The sequence below is a fragment of the Phoenix dactylifera genome, chromosome 4 (genome assembly GCF_009389715.1).
Source record: "Phoenix dactylifera cultivar Barhee BC4 chromosome 4, palm_55x_up_171113_PBpolish2nd_filt_p, whole genome shotgun sequence".
Lineage (NCBI taxonomy): Eukaryota > Viridiplantae > Streptophyta > Magnoliopsida > Arecales > Arecaceae > Phoenix > Phoenix dactylifera.
The window spans coordinates 7877227-7897826 of NC_052395.1; the positions used below are offsets into that span (position 1 = coordinate 7877227).

General features: G+C 45.7%; 2 protein-coding genes across 2 annotated transcripts; both read left to right on the forward strand.

Moving 5' to 3' along the window:
- The first annotated feature begins 891 nt into the window (after positions 1–891).
- Positions 892–5777, forward strand: LOC103714200 (phosphatidylinositol 4-kinase gamma 4-like). The gene is made up of 2 exons (XM_008801378.3): positions 892–3012; positions 5068–5777. The coding sequence occupies exons 1-2, from the start codon at positions 1663–1665 to the stop codon at positions 5443–5445; spliced, it is 1728 nt and encodes a 575-aa protein (XP_008799600.2). The 5' UTR covers positions 892–1662; the 3' UTR covers positions 5446–5777.
- An 11749-nt stretch (positions 5778–17526) lies between these two features.
- Positions 17527–18710, forward strand: LOC103714199 (late embryogenesis abundant protein 29-like). The gene is made up of 3 exons (XM_008801377.3): positions 17527–17649; positions 18134–18202; positions 18356–18710. Exons 1-3 carry the CDS (start codon positions 17590–17592, stop codon positions 18449–18451), a joined length of 225 nt encoding a protein of 74 aa, XP_008799599.1. The 5' UTR covers positions 17527–17589; the 3' UTR covers positions 18452–18710.
- Positions 18711–20600: the final 1890 nt, after the last annotated feature.

Below are 20600 nucleotides of genomic sequence, written 5' to 3' on the forward strand. Positions count from 1 at the left end.
ATAGAGTGAGCTTCTAAATTCTTTATATATGAATAAAGGCTAGAACGCAGTATGGGCAATGCACATATTATTTTATTTTTTATAATTAAAATATAATTTTTATATTTTTATAAATAAATACTAAAAATATTTAATTTTTAAAATTTTTATTTTATTTTTAATAAAAATTTTACAAATAAATTATTAAATACTAGAAGAAGGATTCATATTTTTGATCCTATGATTAAAATAACAAAGGACGATGGTAGAATGTAGTAGGCATGCCTCAAGCATAGACATGTAGTCGGAGTTTACACCATTGAGTATCGCTAGGTTGTTCATTTGTAAGAGATTTTAAAGTTCTTGCAAGCCCCACTACCGCCTCAAGAAAAAAAGAAAAAAAGAAATCAAATCTTCATGTTTATATTCTTTTTTAGACTATAATCGTTTGCTGAATTGATTAACATACGAACTCCTGGATATACATAAAAAATACATGATTTCCAAGAGAGTCCTTTTGTACTTGGCCAGCAAACCGTTGGATTACAGAAATGTATGGTGAGAGATCCTATTGAGTTGTGTAAATCAAAAAAAAAAAAATAGTATTAAAGACTAGAAAGATTGTGAGCATCAAATACAAAAACTGATCAATCTTCCTTGTTTAGATGGGGCTTACATCAATTTTCTGATTCTTAGTAACTAGAATCTTCAGTCAAACCCCATTTAAATAAGTAAACCAATCTTTTTTTTATCACAACCCAACGCAGATATTTTCATTAATTAATTAACACTAAATTCCAGATCTTTCTGGTCATATCCTGCTCCTAACGCCGTGAACGACTTTTCCGTCAGACCCGGGTCCAAAGCGAATGTATGGCCAACGGTCCCCGTCCAACCACCGCCTTCCCGACATTTTTTCTTCCTTTTCCGAACTTCGTTTTTTTTTTATGAAAAAAAAAATCGACCGTTTGAATCGCTGCGAAGTAACACGGAATTCTCGCAGTGAAGTGCGGGGCCTTTGGAACGAGCCAACGAGGAGCGAATTCGAGCCGAACGGAAACGCTAAATTGATGCATTCCGTCCCCAATCCATTGCTATTTTCCTAAATTTGGCGCTCGATTTAAGCTCGCCTCCGTTGTCTCTTCGCCCTCGATTCTTCTTTCTGGTAAGAATCCATCCCCCTCCTTCTCCCCCAATCGTCCCTCCGGTCCCCCGTTTCCCATCATTTCCGCTTCTGAAAATCCGTCAATTGTCCCTTTTTTCGATCCCCTTTTCGCCCCATTTTGGTTCTTAATCTGTCTCCCGACCCCCATTATTCCTGGATGAAACCCTAATTTTTGGAAAGGAGCATTCCTTTCCAATTTGGGGTTTGTTCATTTCTAATTGGGAGAAAGTAGAGAGGTGCCTGGAATTTAGGGCTCTTGCGAGGATTCGCGAGGATCCGGGTCAAAGTGTTCGTTTGTTGTTCAAGTTTAGATTTTTAGAGGTTGCAGTAGGATTAAGGCGGGATTGGCCTTTTAGGGGTTAAATATTTGATCTTTTGGGGGGAGAATTGGTCGGGATTGCTGATGGGCTCTAGGGTTTGAGACGCCCTTGCCTTCTTTTGTGGTTCGTGCCGCTGTTCTTGGTGGTTCGTTCCGCTAGAGACGAGTGAGGGTCAAATTCCCGTTTTTGGGAAGGAAAATGTCGTCCGCTGGAGCCACTCTCAGCCCGGTCGGGGGTGATCTTGCCCTCTCCTCATTCCTATCCGAGGGTATCAGATCCCCGCATTGTTCCCCGGAGTCGATCATGATCTACCTTGCCGTCCCGGGGGCTTCGGTGATCCCAATGAGGGTCCTGGAGTCTGACTCTATCTCCTCCGTTAAGCTTAGGATCCAGAGTTGCAAAGGATTTGTTGTAAAGAAGCAGAAGCTGGTATTCGGTGGCCGGGAGCTCGCCCGGAATGACTGCTTCATCCGGGACTATGGCGTGTCTGATGGGAATGTCCTCCATCTCGTCATCCGGGTCTCTGATCTCCGTGTCATCACCGTCAAGACCGCCTGTGGGAAGAAATTCAAGTTCCATGTTGAGCGCGGCAGGGACGTTGCCTATGTTAAGAATGAGATTGCAAAGAGGGCGAGAGGTTTTGTTGATCTTGACAATGGAAAACTCTTTTATGATGGCGAGGAGCTTGATGACCGGCGGCTGATTCATGACATTTGTAAGTACAATGATGCCGTGATGCACTTGCTGGTGCAGAGATCTGCAAAAGTCAGGACTAGGCCTGTCGAGAAGGATTTCGAGCTATCTGTCGTAGCACCTGATACAGAAAGGAAGATAGGTTCAGATGATCTTCAGATAATTACCAGGAAACCACGGGATAGAGATGCTTGGGTTGAGCCAGTCATTGTTAATCCAAAAGTTGAATTGCCTGCGGTGATTGATGATCTTGTTCGCGCTACTATTGCTGGATTGGAGAAGGGAAAACCACCTGTCATGTCTTCAGAAGGTACAGGGGGAGCTTATTTTATGCAGGATGCATTGGGTCAGGGATTTGTTGCCGTTTTTAAGCCAATTGATGAGGAGCCGATGGCTAAGAATAATCCTCGAGGGCTTCCCTTGTCAACAAATGGAGAAGGGTTGAAGAGAGGGACTCGGGTTGGAGAGGGTGCGCTTAGGGAAGTTGCAGCTTACATTCTCGATCACCCTGTAAGTGGACGCCGGTCATTCTCGGGCATTGATGTTGGGTTTTCTGGTGTTCCTCCAACATTCATGGTGCGGTGCTTGCATGAAGGTTTTAATCACCCTGAAGGTTATGAGCATGCACTGAGGAATTTCAAGATTGGATCCTTGCAGATGTTTGTGAAAAACAATGGGAGTTGTGAGGACATGGGTCCTCGGGCATTTCCAGTGCAGGAGGTCCACAAGATATGCGTGTTGGATGTAAGGTTGGCAAATGCTGATCGGCATGCTGGAAATATATTACTCTGCGAGGAAGAAGAAGGCCGTCTGGTGCTGGTTCCAATCGATCATGGATATTGCTTGCCTGAGAATGTGAGTATGCAAATTCAGTGATTTGCTCCCTAGCATAACCTGAATATTACCTTCTAAAAATTTCTGTATTGATTGTGCTTTTATTACGCTATACAATATTTGCAGTTATTGAAGTAAATTTGTTGTCTGCATTTATTTTTTATTTGACACTTTGCAATACTAAGACATCTTGGTGTTTACATTTTCAATTATTGCTTTACTTGTGTATTTTCCACCATTTATTATGCTTTCTAGATGGGTTATGTAGATCATGTACACATGATGAAACCCTTTCATTTCTAGAAGGGCAACTGTTCATGATCGCCAGACTGCATGCAAGTGGTGTGGTTTGATGCTTATACTTTTATGTTTTGAGATCTTGGAACATTGCAACATGCTATTCCTATCTTATCTAGCTGTTTGTGAAGTTTCATTTATACAAATCAATTTTGGGCAATAATATCTTTCTAAAAAGGAAATTTGGGCAATAATATATGGAAGAGTTGAATCATTTTAGGAAAAAGACAATTTTGATATATGAAATTAGACCTTTCTACATGCCTCTGTGTAACCACTTGTTAATTTTTCATACTTTTGTGTCTCCCTGTACTTCTGTGTGTTTAGAATATCTTTTCTGCACCTTGATTTTGTTATTCGAACTCTGCTATGTCCTGCAATTAATGCTATTGTTCAACATCTATTGTGGTATTTTCTTTTGGCTTCTCTATCAGTTTTTACCTTCCTTACTGATGGTGCTTTCTTGAAAGTAAAAATATGAAACTATCCCTACCAGAACTTGACATGTCTGATGCATGTGGGTACACAAAAAAAAAACATTTACTGTATAGCTATGATTAGAAGAGTAGTATTCAATGGACAGTTCTGATTTTAAAAAATGAATAAATTTAGAAAAAAGATAAGGACAATGTTTGATGGATGGATGGTCATAATTAGATTACGAAGAGAATGGCATTTGATTGGTGGGATTGATTAGAAATGGATCATTTGATATTGCATGCTATAAATGAAAAATCCAGCTATAGGAAAGCTCTTCCATCAAATATAAATATATAGACCAGAATAAGTATAGATTAGATTTTGAAGTAGTTTCGATATATAAATTCTTATTTAAAGTTGTGGAATTCTCTCCTTTGATTTATTTTAGTATGACTCAAAGGTGGGGATTTTTTTTTTTTTGGTTGTTGTTGTTTGGGGGGGGGGGGGGGGAGGTTCTCCACTTGATAGCCCCTCTATCGCAATAGAGGGGAAGAGAGCAAATATGAGGTGATTAGGGATGACACTTGGTGGGAGATTCGAAAGAGTTCATATCCTGGACGATGTAGATGGCAGGGACCACTGGAAAAGATGAGAAGGGAGGGAAGGGGAAATATGTGATGTCTCAAATGGTGGAGTTGCGGAAGTTTTTTTGTTCCTTCTGCCTCTCTATACTTAGCTTGGAATGTTTTTTGAGGGACGCTTCAGGATTTGAGCGAACCGTGTGAGGCTGGACCGAACCCTTTCTGATTATATTATAAATAGTATAAAGAAGTAAAAATATATGTTTCTAAGCAGTATATGCTGCCTTTAAATAGACAGGATCTTTAGTATATACTAGAATCTAATCCTGAAATACATAAAGTATATTCTAGAGACAGACGCATGGCAACTTCTTTTGTAGATGAGTACAGTAATTTGCTGCAGTGATATGGAAGGTGTTAGAAGGAAATTCTGAGGAGAGAGTACATCTGACATAAGATCCCTAACAACAATAACCTGCATATGAGCTTCTCTACCCAACTTGGTCCTATTTTGTGTACAATTTAAAGAGCACTAGCGTCATCATATTTCCCAATTCTTCCCCATGAGTCTGCGAGGCTGGTATGCATTTACTTGTAATTAAGTTATAATCTCTTATCTAGGTTGAATTTCATCTTGCAAAGTTTTACCTATCATTAGTGTATTTTTTAATCTGATAATCTCTTGATGCCTAAGCTCTCCTGATGCCCACTGATTTTTGGATGTGTCCAGTGTATTTAAATGTCATATCTTGCTTCTAAATTTATGTGCTTGGTGCAGTTTGAAGATTGCACATTTGAGTGGCTCTACTGGCCTCAGTCTCGCCAGCCTTTTAATTCAGAAACCATTGACTACATAAAATCGCTGGATGCTGAGCAGGATATTGCTCTTCTCAAATTCTACGGCTGGGAACTCTCAGTTGACTGTGCCCGCACATTTCGCATCTCCACTATGCTTTTGAAGAAGGGTGCAGAAAGGGGGCTTACTCCATATGATATTGGGAATATGTTGTGCAGAGAAACAGTGAAGAAGGAATCCATGATTGAAGAAATCGTCCGTGAAGCCAAGGATGCTGTTCTTCCAGGCACCAGTGAAACTGCATTCCTGGAGTCTCTGTCTGAAATCATGGATCATTATCTTGATGAATTCACGTCATAAGTCAGCAGTTGTGCTTATATATATATATATGTATGTATATGCAGATGTATGTATGTGGATGGTTTATTGTCAGTCGGAAAGGAGATGTGGGTGACTGCTAGAACTGCTATCCCCACTCTTTTTTATTGATATGGTCATGCCCTGACCATAGCACAAGAGGCGTTAGGTTGAGACTTTGGACGGCAGCTCTTACCATCTCTCTCTGCTGGTTCAGGTCTCCTGCAATATTATGAGTGGATGAACAGAAACTCAAGATCATATCAAAACTGATTGTGCTGATTGAATGCTTGGATGGTATATGTCATGAATAAATCTGCAATTTCTTGTGTAGATGATGGCTATCATGTTGTTGCTGCTGGCATTTAAATCGCCATTCTTTTTTTTCCCCTTTATCACGAGTTCTCTCTTTTAACCTGCCTGCATGTGCCATTGCCATTCCTCGTGTGATCATCCTTTCTCAAAAAGTGGGTGATTCCTTTTGTTTAAATGTAATGGAGGGCCTAGGCCACCAAGAGAATCCATTGCTTGAGTTTGATTGGATAGCTAACAGATCACTTGGATGTCTGAGATGCGAATCACATTATCGAGTGACATGGAAAGTATTTGTTTGTCTTGTCTATGGGATTGTTTTGACTGTGCAATCTGATCTCTACCTAGCTCCATGCCTCCATCTGATGGATATTGTTATTGCTGGAAATAGGACTTGGGGGTGATCGTAGACCAGAAGAAAGAGCTTCCGCCACGGGCGGTTGTAGAAGGCTGTCTCCGGGAGATGGTGGCGGCTGATGGCTACTTCCAGGGAACCTACAAAAAGCCTGAGCCGGGAGTTTCGGCGAAGGCCCTCCGATGCTTAAGTCAGAGGGAGATTTGGAGGTAGTTTTTTAGCGGAGAAGCCCAGACGTGGAGGAGGAAAAGTCTCCGTCTTCTTGAAGTTTTTCCTCTTTATAGGAGGTGGTGTGGCAGTTATACGCTATCATGCATTATGGTGGGGATTTCGGACTGAAAATACGTTACCTCAATTGGCCTGGGGATTTAAATTAGCTGGCCCTTAGTGGAGAACGAAAAGATTTGAATTCGATAGCTGTCGTGGCGTAGATTGCAGGGGTCGATCCCGGATATAGAGAACGTGGTAGCCGTTTCGATTCGGAGATCAGCTTAATTTTCGGTGGAGTCGGCTGTGGGTTTTGATAGATCCTTTCTAGCCTTGAGGTTAAGTAGGCTCTGCTCGGTCAGGGCGCGCTTGTCGAGCTCGTGCTCGCCAAGTCTATGGCTGCCGAGACCATGTCTATTGAGATCACGTGCGTCGTCGGATTTGGGTTCCTCAGTCACGTGCATTGGTGGGCCCACTTTTCCCTCCATCATCTACCTCCCGACTTCCGAGTTCAAGCTGTATTCAAGCTTGGGCAAAGGAAGTAGTTAGGAGAAGGGGAAAAAGCATTTTCCTGGCTATTTTCTGAAAAAGGCATTGGCGGTAATGTCCCTCTTCTCGAGGTGATTTTGTGTGGCAGCCTCATAATTGGGCTCCAGTGTCCGAAGAGGTGGTTGTCAATCTTCCGCTTTTATGGTGTCGATTCGGATTGATATGCCGGGCTGGTTTCCAAGGCAGGCACGTGGCGTGATCCGGACGAGGGGTAAGGCTGGTTTCCGTCGATTTGGTCCTGTCTATATAAACCCCTGACTGGCTTTGGGAAACCTCATTTGGCCGCCGTAGCTTCCCTTCGTTCATTTTTTCTTGCTCTTCCCCTTGATAGCGGTTGAGTCTCTCCTGAAGGCACTTCAGGGCGTTTTCCGGTGATCGCTTTAATCTCTCACTTTCGGCCGTCGACGTTTTCAGTGAAAACCATAGTAGGTCTCTTACCCACGTTTGCTCGGAGAACTGTTGCTTTTCTTTTTCTTCTTCTCCTTCCTTCTTCTTTATCTTTTACTACTTGGTGAGCACGGCAATGTCGAGTGGTGCTTCATCTTCCGGTAGGAACCTTTCCCATAGGAAGGAGGTCGTACCGGAGATGGGCCATGACCCAGACGGAATCGGGTCAAACTTGGCCGAGGAGGAATTGGACTTGATCTGAGCTCGGTTTTTCCCTCAACACGGGTTCTGCCTTGAGCCGGCGAGGTCGGAAGACCGGGTTACGAGACCTCCTCCAGGTCGGATCGGAGTGTACATGGAAACACTCTAGGCCAGCCTGCGATTCCCTCTGCATGGGTTCGTGAACGAGCTCCTGACGGCGTACTAGCTCATCCCAGCGCAGCTTTCTCCGAACTCGTGGAGGACCATCATTAGCTTCTTATCACTTTACCTCACGCACAAGATACCGATCTCGGTAAGCGTCTTCCATTGGTGTTTTTAATGTTGAAATCCAATCCCGCAGATGGAGAATGGCTGTACCTTAACCTTCTGGGTGGTAGGCCATTTTTTCGAGGTGCTCCTTCCTCCATTCGTGGGTGGAAGAAGAAATTTTTCTTCCTCTCCTCCGAGCGCACGTGGGAGTTTGACCCATCATGGGGGCTGCCCCAGCTCAAGGCCATCAACAAGCCCCTCAAGCTTTCGGTGAGCGAGCAGAAGATTCTCGATGCTCTTCGCAGCCTCAAGGAGGACATTCTTCTAAACGACCTCCTGAGCGAGGAGGCTCTGGTAAACGTTGGCCTGAGCTCGATGTGCCCTATGGGTAAGGATAGTCGTACTGTTTCTCCTCTATTCCGTCGCCTTAAAATTTCTTTTCCTCTTTATTTCCTCAGTCAGTTTGGGACTTTGCTTGGATTTAACTCTTTTCTTTTTTTCAGAAGTCTCGAGGATGGTGTCCAGCAACAACGCTCTCCTTGCCTGGTACAACAAGAGAGTGGTAGAAGCTGGCAGAGCTCGTCCAGTCCCGAGGAGGGGCCCCAGGCCGATCTCGATTTCGACTTCCACGGAGGTCGGGGGCCTCGAGGCCGAGACCTCCGGCCTCGTCCACAAGATCGGCAAGAAGAGGGCTGGGGAGCCCAGGTCGGAGGTGGCCTCCATCCAAGCGCGCTACTGCCACCAAGGCCGTCGAAGATCCGGGGGCTCAGGCTGGCTCGTCCTCGGGCCCCCAGAGGGCTCGCACGGTCGTCTGCCTCCGGCGTTCGGGCCCCGAGCCAAGCAATGGTCTTGAGGTCCCGAGTCCTTCTTTTGCTCCTCCGCCAAGCTCGTCAAGACCCGACCTCCCGAGCTCTTCGGAGGTCGCTGAGCGTCCAAAAAGGAGGTGGTACCTCCCCGAGTGGACGGTTTTCGAGGGCAACCCAGCCCTCCACAGCAACAAAGTCGCACGGGAGGTAGTCTGGTGCGCGTTGCTTCCCGCTGATCGAGTCGAGCTCGTAGCCGGTAACATCAATGACTTTATTGACCAGACTTATTGCTCAGCCATTCGGGTAGGTTTTTCTGCGCTTCCATAACCTTCTCGATCTTTGATCTCTGCTCAGTCTCACCTAACCTTTTGCTTTCCCTCCTTACAGCATCTTCATGAAATTGACATGTTGGTCGCCGCCTCGGCCACCTTCCAGAACCAGGCCGCGATGAGCCAAAGGGCCCAGGAGCTTGCTGAGGCCGAGGCCAAGTGCAAGGAGTTCGCTGCAAGGGCGGAAACTGTTGAGTCCAAGCTCATATCTAAGACTAAGCTCCTAGAGGAGGAGGAGGCCTCCCACACCCTCACTAGGTCGACGCTTCGCGCCTCCGAGGCCTGCCTAGCCGAGGCCCAGTCTGAGCTCGCTGGGCAAAAATATGAGGTGGGAACCCTCCGACTGAAGGTCGAGCAGTTGGAGGCCCGGGAGAAGAAGGCGATGCAGCAAGCTCGAAATGCGGTGCAGATCTTCCGCTAGTCAGCCGAGTATCGAGAGGAGATGGAGGAGGAGGTCGTCGATGGACATATTCGCAGCTTCGAAGATTTTCGAGCTCAAGTGAGAAGACTATGTCCCAAGCTCGATTTTAACGATCTCTGGCCCCGTTTTCTCATGGTCGCCGAACATAGCATGCCCGAGAGTTCCTCCCCTACAGTCGTCGAGGTTGAGGACGAAGCCGAAGCTGAAGCCAAGACCGAGGTCAAAGTCGAGGCCGTAGTCGAGACGGTCGTTGAAGCTGAAGCCGAGACCGAGGTCGAAGTTGAGGCCATGGTCGAGACGGCTGCTGAAACTGTTCATGAGACCCCTCCTGAGGCGGATTTGGGGGAAGTTCCTGGCGAGGCTCCCGATGCCATTCCAGCAGGCGGTCCCGAGGTCGACGCTGATGCCGCCATTACTTTGGAGGCAACCTAGGGTGCTGTTGCCTTCACCCCCTCCTTTTTTTTTTGTAAAAGAGGTCAAGTATGTTAGCCTCAGAGTCAATATTGGCCTCAGAGTCGATGCCTTTGTACCTGGCCTTAGGGCTTTATGTCAATGAAAAACATCTTTTTCTCATCTATTATGAATTTTGTGATGCTTCTGAACTTGCCTTTGTTTGGCTGTTCGACGTTATGAACTCTATTATCGATCATCTGGGCAGGACTTTGCGCATCATCACATCATGAACCCGATATTGACGCTTTTTGTAGAATTTTTCTAAGTCCTTGGTCTCGAAGCTTCTCGTATAATTTTCCAAAGTCTTTAGACTCGGAACTTGGCTTTCAAAGTTGTGGTTTGTCGCAGACTTGCGTTCTGCTTCAAGCTGTGATCCCCGTCTTCAAGTGTTTTGGGTAGTGCTCGGGATCCAGGGAGTCTGAACTTGCGGTTGACCAGGCGGGGCTTCCCTAGGTTGAGGGATCATGTGCGAGGTCGAGGGATCATGCGCGAGGTCGAGAGAGCCTGAGCTCGTGGTCGACTCTGCGATGCTTTCCGAGGCCGAGGAAGACTTGGCTCGAAGTCGACTCAGCGGAGCATCTCGAGCTTGGTCGGGGGATCATGCGCGAGGTCGAGGGAGCCTAAGCTCCCGGTCGACTCTGCGATGCTTTCCGAGGTCGAGGGAGACTTGGTTCGCGATCGACTCAGCGGGCATCCCGAGCTTGGTCGAGGGATCATGCGCGAAGTCGAGGGAGCCTGAGCTCGCGATCGACTCTGCGATGCTTCCCGAGGCCGAAGGAGACTTGGCTCGCGGTCGACTCAGCGGGGCATCCCGAGCTTGGTTGGGGGATCATCGAATGGGCGGAGCATTTCATAATGTCGTGAGAACACTTCTTATTGTGACACGGGCCTACAATTCACAAGGAGATGGGTAGTAGAGAAAACTTTGGTGGTCAAAGAAGGTCCTCGGGGGGAGTTTTATTAGTTGAATCGTTAAGCATCTAAAGAGAAGACCCCTGAAAAAGGAGGGGGGTTTCACTGATAATACATCCTGAGGTCTCAGAGTTGCAGCTTCGGGGAATGAGAGTCCCTTCTAGGAACCCTAGCTTATAAGCTCCGGATCGTTGAACTTGGGTAATCCGATACGGCCCTTCCCAATTTGGGGCAAGCTTCCCTTGCTCCATGGGTCGAGAAGCTTCAGCTTTTCTCAGGACGAGGTCGCCTTCTCTGAAGAGCTTAACTTTGACTCTAGAGTTGTAATACCGGGCCGCTCACTATTAGTACCTTGCCATGCGAACTCGAGCTGCCTCTCTTGTTTCTTCTAGAAGATCCAAATTGCTCCTAAGCTGCGATGAGTTGGAAGCTGCATCGTAGTTCTCCACCCTCAGTGACGGAAGTCCGATCTTCAAGAGGATGACTACTTCTTTCCCGTAAGCTAGATTGAAAGGAGTTTCGCCGGTCGGGACCCGAAAGGTGGTCCTGTAGGCCCATAGAATATTGTAGAGGTCTTCGACCCATAGTCCTTTGGATCGATCGAGTCTGGCTTTAAGTCCCTGGAGAATAGTTCGATTTGTTACTTCGGTCCCTCCATTGGTTTGGGGATGGGCGACCGAGGTAAAGCGGTGGTCGATGCCAAGCTTCAAACAAAATTTTCTAAAATGGGCGTTGTCGAACTGACGTCCGTTGTTGGATATGATGACACGGGGGAGACCGAACCTGCAAATTATGGATTTTCAGACGAAATCTCGTATCTTTGGTTCAGTGATTTGGGCTATCGGCTCAGCTTCGACCCATTTGGTGAAGTAATCAATGAGACAATAAGAAATTTTTTTGTCCGGTGGCTTGTGGAAATGGTCCCAGTATGTCGATCCTTCATTGGGCAAACGGCCAGGGAGCGCTAATCAGAGTTAGAGGAATCAATGGTCGACTCTGAATGTTGGCGTTCCGTTGGCATCGGTCGCACTTCTGGACGAAGTCTGTAGCATCTTTTTGAAGTGTGGGCCAGTAGTATCCTTGGCGCAGAATCTTGTAGGCCAAGGCTCGGCTTCCGAGGTGGTTTCCACAGATTTCTTCATGAACTTCTCGCATGGCATAATCTGCCTCTGAGGGTCGGAGGCATCTGAGGAGCGAAGATTTAAAGGACTTACGGTAGAGCTTGCCTTCATATAGGAGGTATCGAAAAGCTTGGTGTTTGATTCGACGGGACTCAACTTCGTTATCAGGGAGGGTTTCATTTTGCAGGAAGTTAACAAGTGGGTCCATCCAGCTCAGCTCGGTTTCAACACAGAGGATTGTTCGGGCTCCTCGGTGCTTGGGGCTTGGAGGTACTCAAGCGTTGTGGTCTTTGGGAGTTCGCTCATGCGGAAAGTTGCCAGCTTTGACAGCTGGTCCGCCCTTGCATTTTCTACTCTGGGGATGTGCTGGATGTCGAAGGCGTTTAATGTGGAGATAATGTCTCACACCTTTTGGAGGTATTTCTGCATTGACGACTTTCTTGCTTCAAAATCTCACAGGACCTAGCTCACGACCAGTTGAGAGTCGCTGAAGACCTTCAGGCTTTTGACCTCGAGCTCTTTTGCTAACTTGAGCCCGGCAATAAGCGTCTCGTATTCTGCTTCATTGTTAGAGGCATGGAACTTGAAACGTAGAGCTTATTTCATGACCACCCCATCTGGGCTGGTAAGAATGAGGCCTGCACCGCTACCCCCCGAGGTTGAGGAGCCGTCTACATGTAGATTCCATGGTTGCTCTGGGGTATCCTCTTTTGGTGTGAGCTCAGTCTCGGGGTCGTCTGGTAAGGTGCACTCTACTATAAAGTCAGCGAGCACTTATGCCTTGATTGTCGGCCTTAGTCAGTACTCGAGGTCGAATTCTCCAAGCTCGACCGCCCACTTTGCGATTCTTCCTGCGCGATCTGACTGTTGCAGAACTTGCTTTATGGGTTGGTCGGTTAATACGGCCGGGTCAAAGTACGGTCGGAGCCTTCGGGCTAAAATAAGCAGTGCGTAGACCGTCTTCTCTAGCTTGGAGTATCGGGTCTCTACATCCCGTAGAACTCGGCTGGTGTAGTATATCGGCCTTTGAGATTTGTCTTCTTCTCGAATCAGGACCAAGTTGACCACTACCGGGAAGATAGCCAAGTACAGATAAAGGAGCTCATCCGGCTAAGGTTTTGTGAGCAATGGAGGGGAGGCGAGATGGCGTTTGAGCTCTTCAAAGGCTTGTTGGCATTTTTCGGTCCACACGAAGTCCTTCGGCCGTTTGAGGCTTTGAAGAAGGGAAGACAACGTTCCGCCGATTTCGAGATAAACCTCCCTAGGGCCGCTACTCGTCCGGTGAGTCGTTGTACCTCCTTGACTATCCTTGGTGGTACCATTTTCTGCAGTTCTCGAATCTTCTCGAGGTTTGCTTCGATCCCGCGTTGGGTCACCACGAAACTGAGGAACTTGTCCGAGGTAACCCCAAAGGCGCATTTAGGGGGGTTGAGCTTCATCCGGTACTTTCTAAGAGTGGAGAATGCTTTATCGAGGTCGGCGATGTGGTGCTCTGCTGTTTGGCTCTTCACCAGCATATCGTCCACGTAAACCTCCTCGCTCGGTGGTAAAATGCACGAGCAGATGATAAGTCAAAACTACGACTCAGAGGACATTGAGTCCTGGTCGGCCAAGGATAACGTTGTAGACTGAAGGCAGTCGGACCACAAGGAAGTCCGTCCTCACAGTGTTTTCTCGAGAAGCAAGCCCGGCCGTGATAGCTAAGTTAATCACACCTTCAACTAGGACTAAATCTCCGGTGAACCCGACCAGCGGAGCGTTTATTCTTCAGAGCTGGCCCTCCGTTATTCTTATTTTTTGGAAAGCATCATAATATAGAACGTTTGCCGAACTTCCATTATCAACTAAAATACATTCTACATCAAATTTATTTATGGCCATAGAAATGACCACGGCGTCATCATGAGGAGTTTCAATTTCTTTTAGATCTTCATTCGAGAACGAGATGACTTCTGCGGTACGTTGATGCTTCGGAGGGGCTTCCTTCTCAGCGAATTCTCTGGCCGAGCTTCCTTCAGCAAGGACACCCTCTATCACGTTGATGGTGCCAGCAATGGGCTTATTGTCGTTTTGCCCCTCAAGTGATGTGGCGTTTTCCACTTGTTCTCTTCCCTCGTGTTGGTCTCGTACAAATCGACCGAGCATTCCTCGACGGATAAGTGCTTCGATCTTTTCTCGAAACTGGAAGCAATCCTCTGTGTCATGATCATTGTCTCGATGGAAATGGCAGTATTTTCTAGAGCATTTTCGAGCTTTCGTCTGTCGCATTTGCAGTGGGGGTCGGAGGTAGCCCTGACCCTCTATCTCCATTAAGATCTCGATTCGAGTAGAGTTAAGGAGAGTATAGTCTTTGAGCCTCCTCGGTGGCGACCTCGGGCGGGGTGGCGATCTCGATCAGTGTTGCGATCTCGAGCGAGGTGGGCTCTTGAGCCGAGGCATGTTCTTCTCTCGGCGGGGCGACCTGCTTCTCAGGCGGTCACGCTCCTCGCGATGCTTCTTCTGCATCTTCGAAGGTCGTTCGGCAGCGTCTTGCCAAGTGGCCATGGCTTCTTCTACCTTCATATTTTTTCAAGCTCGGGCCAGCATCTCTGCAAAGTTGGCGGGGAAGTTCTTTTCGATGGAAAAAAGAAACTTGTAAGACTGAGCTCTAATCTTCAGTGCCGACATGGCAATTGACTGGTCCAGGTCGCGAACCTCCCCAGTAGTGGCGGTGAAATGGTCGATGTAGTCCTTCAATGATTCTTCCTTCTTTTGCTTTACGTCAAGGAGAGAATCCGACATTCGCTACTGGCGCCGACTAGCAGCGAAGTGAATAGCGAACTGCCTACCAAGCTGTTTGAAGGAGGACATGGTGTCCGGCTTCAGCCCCGAGAACCAAAGTTGGGTCGTCCCTCGAAGAGTAGCTAGGAAGGCTTTGCACAGTAGGGCATCCGAAGATCACTGCAGTGTCATGAGAGCTCTGTAACTCTCCAGATGATCCAATAGGTTGGTGGCCTCGCTATACGGTTCTATCTGTGACATTTTGAACTGCGGTTGGATCAGCTAATTCTCGATCTGGCAAGAGAATGGTGACTTGGTGGTGAAGTAAGGGTCGCCTTCGTGCTTCGCCCCCGGTCCTGAAGAGCCTCAATCCGCCGCTTGAGTCCTCGACCTTCTTATCGAGTTCTCCACCTTGGGATGTCGCCACTATTGCTCATCCCAACGGAAATTGCCCTGGGGCTGGGGCTGACCCGGCCTCGGAGGATTGCGGCTGGGCCCGGGGCTATGGCCTCCTATCTTGGCGACTCCCCGATGACTCCTCCTGAGGAGATGTTTGGGGGGAATCCTGGTGGGAGCGCTGTTTTCCGTCGTTGATCCTTGAGGAGCCACGACGGGGATTTCGACTTCGCAACACCTGCCCGTTTGGGGGGAGTGCTGATCGAGCGTGAGTTTGCAGGGGTGGCGCCGAAGGGACCCGCACCTGTTGTAGGCCTTGGACTGCCGCAGCCAACGCCTGGACTTGTTGTACCAGCGCAACAAACTGTTGCGGCTGGATCTGCGGAGCTTGGCCCGTCGGGGGCATCGGCGGCGAATTTTGGACTGAGTGGCCGGGAGTTGGTGCACGTTGTCTGAAGGTATTAGAAGCTCTTCAGCCTCATGATCACAACTCAGGCCCTTCTTCTAGAGCCAAATGTTATTGCTGGAAATGGGACCTGAGGGTGATCGCGGACCAAAGAGGGGAGCTTCCGCTGCGGGCGATTGTAGAAAGCTGTCTCCGGGAGATGGTGGCGGCTGACGGCTACCTTCGGGGAACCTGCAAAAAGAATGGGCCGGGGGTTCCGGCGAAGGCCCTCCGATGCTTAAGTCAGAGGGGGATTTGGAGGCAATTTTTTAGTGGAGAAGCCTAGGCGTGGAGGAGGAAGAGTCCTCGTCTTTCTGGAGTTTTTCCTCTTTATAGGAGGTGGTGTGACAGTTACACGCTATCATGCGTTATGGCGGGGATTTCGGATTGAAAATACATTACCGCAATTGGCCTGGGGATTTGAATTAGCTGGCCCTTGGTGGAGAACGGAAGGATTTGAATTCAACAGCTGTCATGGCATAAATTGCAGGGGTCGATCCCGAATATGGAGAACGTGGTAGCCGTTTCGATTCGGAGATCAGCTTGATTTTCGGTGGAGTTGGCTGTGGGTTTTGACTGGGTCCTTTCTAGCCTCGAGGTCGAGCGGGTTCTGCTCGATCAGGGCGCGCTTGTCGAGCTTGTGCTCTCTAAGCCCATGGCTGCCGAGACTATGTCTATTGAGATCACGTGCGTCGTCGGATTTGGGTTCCCCAGTCACGTGCGTTGGTAGGCCCACTTTTCCCCCCATCGGATATGCTTATGGTTTTCAAAGCTGAAAACCCCTCTTTCTGCAGAACCTTTGGAATGGTTGCAAACAAGGACAATCTATGCCCGACTGGAAAGGTTTGCTCATTGTATTCATAGTATTTGTTTCCAATTCTGAGACTCGCTTTATGCTGCAGTGAAAAACTAAACTGCATGTCACATATAATGATTCAGATTTAGCAGTGCACGTGCACTTTTGCTTGCTTGTACACTAATGGTTGAGCTCTAGAAATTTCAATCTTTTCTAGAAATTGTTGATTAGAGGGGTTTCTGTTCACCTTTACTCATCAGTAACACGACTCTCCCAAAATTTTTGTATCCATACCTCTCGGCTGTACCACCAATGGAAAAAAAAGAAAGAAAAGCATTATATATCTTGCATGTATCCAATTTCTGCTCACGATACTTTTGAGACACCTGTGTACAAATCTATTTATGCATAAATGTTCTGGAAGCCAAATCTTTTCTTCTTTTTTTCTTGAAAATTTTATCTTACCTCGAATCACTGAAATGTTCGAAAACCACATAAGAAAAATCACTAGACTGAACTATAGAAATGAATGCCTGTGCATGAGAAAGACCCCTGAAGTAGAAAAAAGAAGACGTATCAGTACAGACAATATGATACGCAGTAACGCAGCCATCCACTCTTCTAGATTTTGCATCAGATCGAGGCAACTTGCGCATTGCTCTGACTACCATTTTGTAGTCCTAGAACAATAGATTGTCCATCCATTCCAATCTTTTAAGAAAACCTCTGTGAACTCTTGATGCGGCCTTCACCTGGCAACATGATGTAGCAAATCACAGCAATTAAGATTCATAATCAATGAGTTATGAACATCAGCACTGCTAAAATAACCACAAAGTTCACTCATTAAACAATTCAAAATTCCTCCAAGACATGAATAAAAGCATTCCCTTAACTCTTATTAAACGGAGGCATGCACATAGAGAATTTGTTGCTCGGAAACCACAAGTTCACTCGATCGAATGTGTCTGAACCATCGAATATGGTCAAATGATAAATTCTTATGGCTGTATTGTACATTTGTATGTGGTGCAAGAATAGGTTTGTTGCTTTCTTTTGTTTTGACAAAAATATGTATATAAGTGATTCAATTGGGAGACCAACTAATCTCAAAACGGGGTTTACATGCTCAGCATATGAGAACTCTTTTCCAGCACACGTTAGTCTCCAAAATGCTCGAGCTCGGTCTTAAGCCAGGAAACCATTTGAACGGATCAGCCGATGATCCCTGGTCAAACGGAGCCATTGTTGCATGGCGCGTGTACCGATCTCTCTCACCTGAACACGCACCTGCCTGCATGGAAACCGGGCCGCTCCACTCTATAAATACCATTCCTCTGCTCTTCGATAGCATACGTTCTCAGGTTATCTCCTGCTGTTAAGTCTTGTCGAGGAGTTGCGTTCTCTTGAGAGAAGAAAGCGAAGGAATGGCCTCCAAGCAGTCGGATATCAGGCACCAAGCTGGCCAGGCTGCTGGCCATGCACAGGTGAGTGCATGCACATCCTATACGTGATGGTAGCAGGCACGAATTCTGGGCTTCGGCAGAAGTCGCCACTTTCGCATGTTTAATTTATCAAATATGTGTGAAACTCATGTTAAATGATGATCCCAAAAGCTTAACACAATTTTCGGGATCAATCGATTAGATAACATGGCACCAAAGCTCAATTTTTCTGGGGGTCATAAGTTCGAATTCCTCCGGTTACTTATCTATTTATTTTTCTATGGTTGTTTGTAATTGTAATCCTGATTCATCTTGATTCAGTTATTTCTCCATGTGCATGGTTCATGAGGAGAGGGAATATTAAGCCTGATATATGTTTAAATAGCGAGGCAAAAAAGAAAAGAAAAGAAGAAAAAAGCGTGATAGTGTCATGATTTTAATGTTTAAATAGTGAGATTAACTTGCTTGTGTGTATCTTAACAAAACTTTATGCGTATGTGATTTGTTGTTACTTATTAATGGATAGGTGAAGAAGGATGAGATGGTGGATAAGGCATCGCAGGCCAAGGACCAGGCCGGGGGCTACATCCAACAGGTACCATCCGACTCCTACCCATGATGAGGGGCATCTGGGGATATGTTTATTTCAGTAGGGGAAGATTGCATGCCATTGTGTGAGATAAGCTGGCTTATATCTACCTATCAGGTCTCTTTTGAGTGCTTTATGACTTGAAGCGTTTCTGTGTAGGCTGGGGAGCAGGCGAGGAACATGGCCCAGGGGGCTGCTGATGCTGTTAAGAATGCTGTGGGGATGGAAGACAAGAAGAGCTCTACCAGGAGCTGAACTGATCGCATCCAATCTTGTTCTGTTTCCCGGGCCTCCTTCGAGCACTTTAGCTAGTTTTGTCTTAATAATGTTGTCATGTTTTGAAAGTTTCCTTGGCCTTCTTTGAGCACTTTGGCTGGTTTGCCTTAATAACATTGTTTTGTTTTGAAAGTTCCTTTGTTGTTCAAGTTTCCATCAAAATCTGGAGAGCATGTAATGGATTTCTTTTTGATGAGAGCAATCATGTAATGAACTTGATTTAGTTTCTGCTTCTTCATGAAAGTTCTCTGAAAATAAGAGAAAGGATGATTTATAATGTATGATAGGCAAGGGTTTTTTTTTGTTTTTTTTTTGAATTCAAGATGGCTAAAAATATAAAAAGAAATGGAAAGAGTAAACAATTCTTAGCTCAGCTGGTTGCTAGCCACTCTCTTGGTAGTGAAGCATTATCATTGTTTTCTGCATTCAGAAACGATAAACAAGCAAGCATTTGAGTCAACAATAAATAATGGAAGCAAAATAGAAAAAAGAAGGAAAATGCAAAGGTTCAGGAGAAAATATAGAATATTCAAGAGCCGAGTTTGAGATTTTGACCTTATTCCGGCTCAAAATAGAATGACAAATATGGACTTAGATAAGTTATTAAAATATCACAAACACATAACCTTTATAACTAAAACTAAATGGCCTCATTTATGATTGCATAAATTCTTTTCCTTTGCCAGTTAGCTTTTGCAAGGGAGACAACAAATATCAGCAAAATTCTCTAATATGCATGATTTGAGCAATCGAAGCATATAGCTAATCTGAGGACACACTTCACATAAATAGTCTACAACCTCTTTTTTTTTCATTCTTATTTTTTTAAGAAATGGATGAGGACGTCCTTCATTCTATAAGAACATGAAATGTACAGGTGCACTACATAAAGAAATGCAAGAAACGGATATTAAGAAGAATAAAAAAAGAAAAGGAATCTCATGAAAAATTTTCAGACTGACTGAAGCCAGTTCGATCTCTTCCAGAACAACACCCTATAACAAGTCCACTTCTTTCTTCTGTTGATGGATAAAAAATTTAGTGCACTTCATATGAGTAGTATGAACTGTAATGATGCTCCTTGGATTGCAAACTCAGATCTTGGCTCCACCATTGATGGATACCGTGTACCTGTCTCATGCATTCAAGATGGTCCGGATGTAGTGTTAGATTTCGATCGTGTGAGTTTACTACTAAATTTTCAGATGGAGGGAGGTGCAAGGGCTCAGGCTGACTTCCAAATGAAGGGATCCAAACCAAAATGAATCCAACAGCAGGAGGAAGGAACACACAAAAAATTCCAAAAAAATAAAACGGCTTGAAGAGAGAGTGATTCAATAACTTCTCATACTTAAAAACTTACAACACAACACCCACATATATAACACGTTCTATATGAGACGTTTCTTTTACAACAACTTATATAAGAGTTGGCTCATTCACACACAGTTTAAAAAAAAAACTTACTAATAAGAAAGAAACTGAACCAAAAACATAAACTAATTCCTAACCGCTATAACCCATTACACGAAACCAACTTCGATGTTCTCTTTGACACGATTTAAACATCCGAAAAATCTAGAACACCTAAAACTTGAGTTTGAATCATTCTTCCAACACGCCCCCTTGATTCAAACTCTGTAAACCCAATATTGATCTGAGCTTACTAAACTACTTAACAGGCAAAGCTTTAGTAAATATATCAGCCAACTGTTCATCTGTTTTACAATACACTAAACTGATTTCTTCCCTTGCTAACAGTTCTCGAATGAAATGATGTTTGATCTCAATGTGCTTGGATCTTCCATGAAACACAGGATTGTTAGCTAAGGCTATGGCTGATCTACTGTCATAATACACCACTGTAGCTGTTGTTTGTGTTTCTCCCAAATCTTCCAACACCCTTCTAAGCCAAACAACCTGACAACCTGTAGCCGTTGAAGCAACATATTCTGCTTCGGTGCTGGACAAAGAAATAGTGGCCTGTTTTTTTGAACTCCATGATATCATCCCTGATCCAAGTGTCATACAATACCCTGTAGTGCTCTTTCGATCATCCACAGAGTCGGCCCAACTACTATCACAGTAACCTTTTTAAATTGAAATCATCTACCCTGCTGTATCTGAT

Coding starts and splice junctions, on each gene's coding strand:
- LOC103714200 (XM_008801378.3), top strand. CDS start 1,663: ATGTCGTCCGCTGGAGCCACTCTCAGCCCGGTCGGGGGTGATCTTGCC. Junction 3,013..5,067: donor GATATTGCTTGCCTGAGAAT/GTGAGTATGCAA, acceptor TGCTTGGTGCAG/TTTGAAGATTGCACATTTGA.
- LOC103714199 (XM_008801377.3), top strand. CDS start 17,590: ATGGCCTCCAAGCAGTCGGATATCAGGCACCAAGCTGGCCAGGCTGCT. Junction 17,650..18,133: donor AGGCTGCTGGCCATGCACAG/GTGAGTGCATGC, acceptor ATTAATGGATAG/GTGAAGAAGGATGAGATGGT. Junction 18,203..18,355: donor CCGGGGGCTACATCCAACAG/GTACCATCCGAC, acceptor GTTTCTGTGTAG/GCTGGGGAGCAGGCGAGGAA.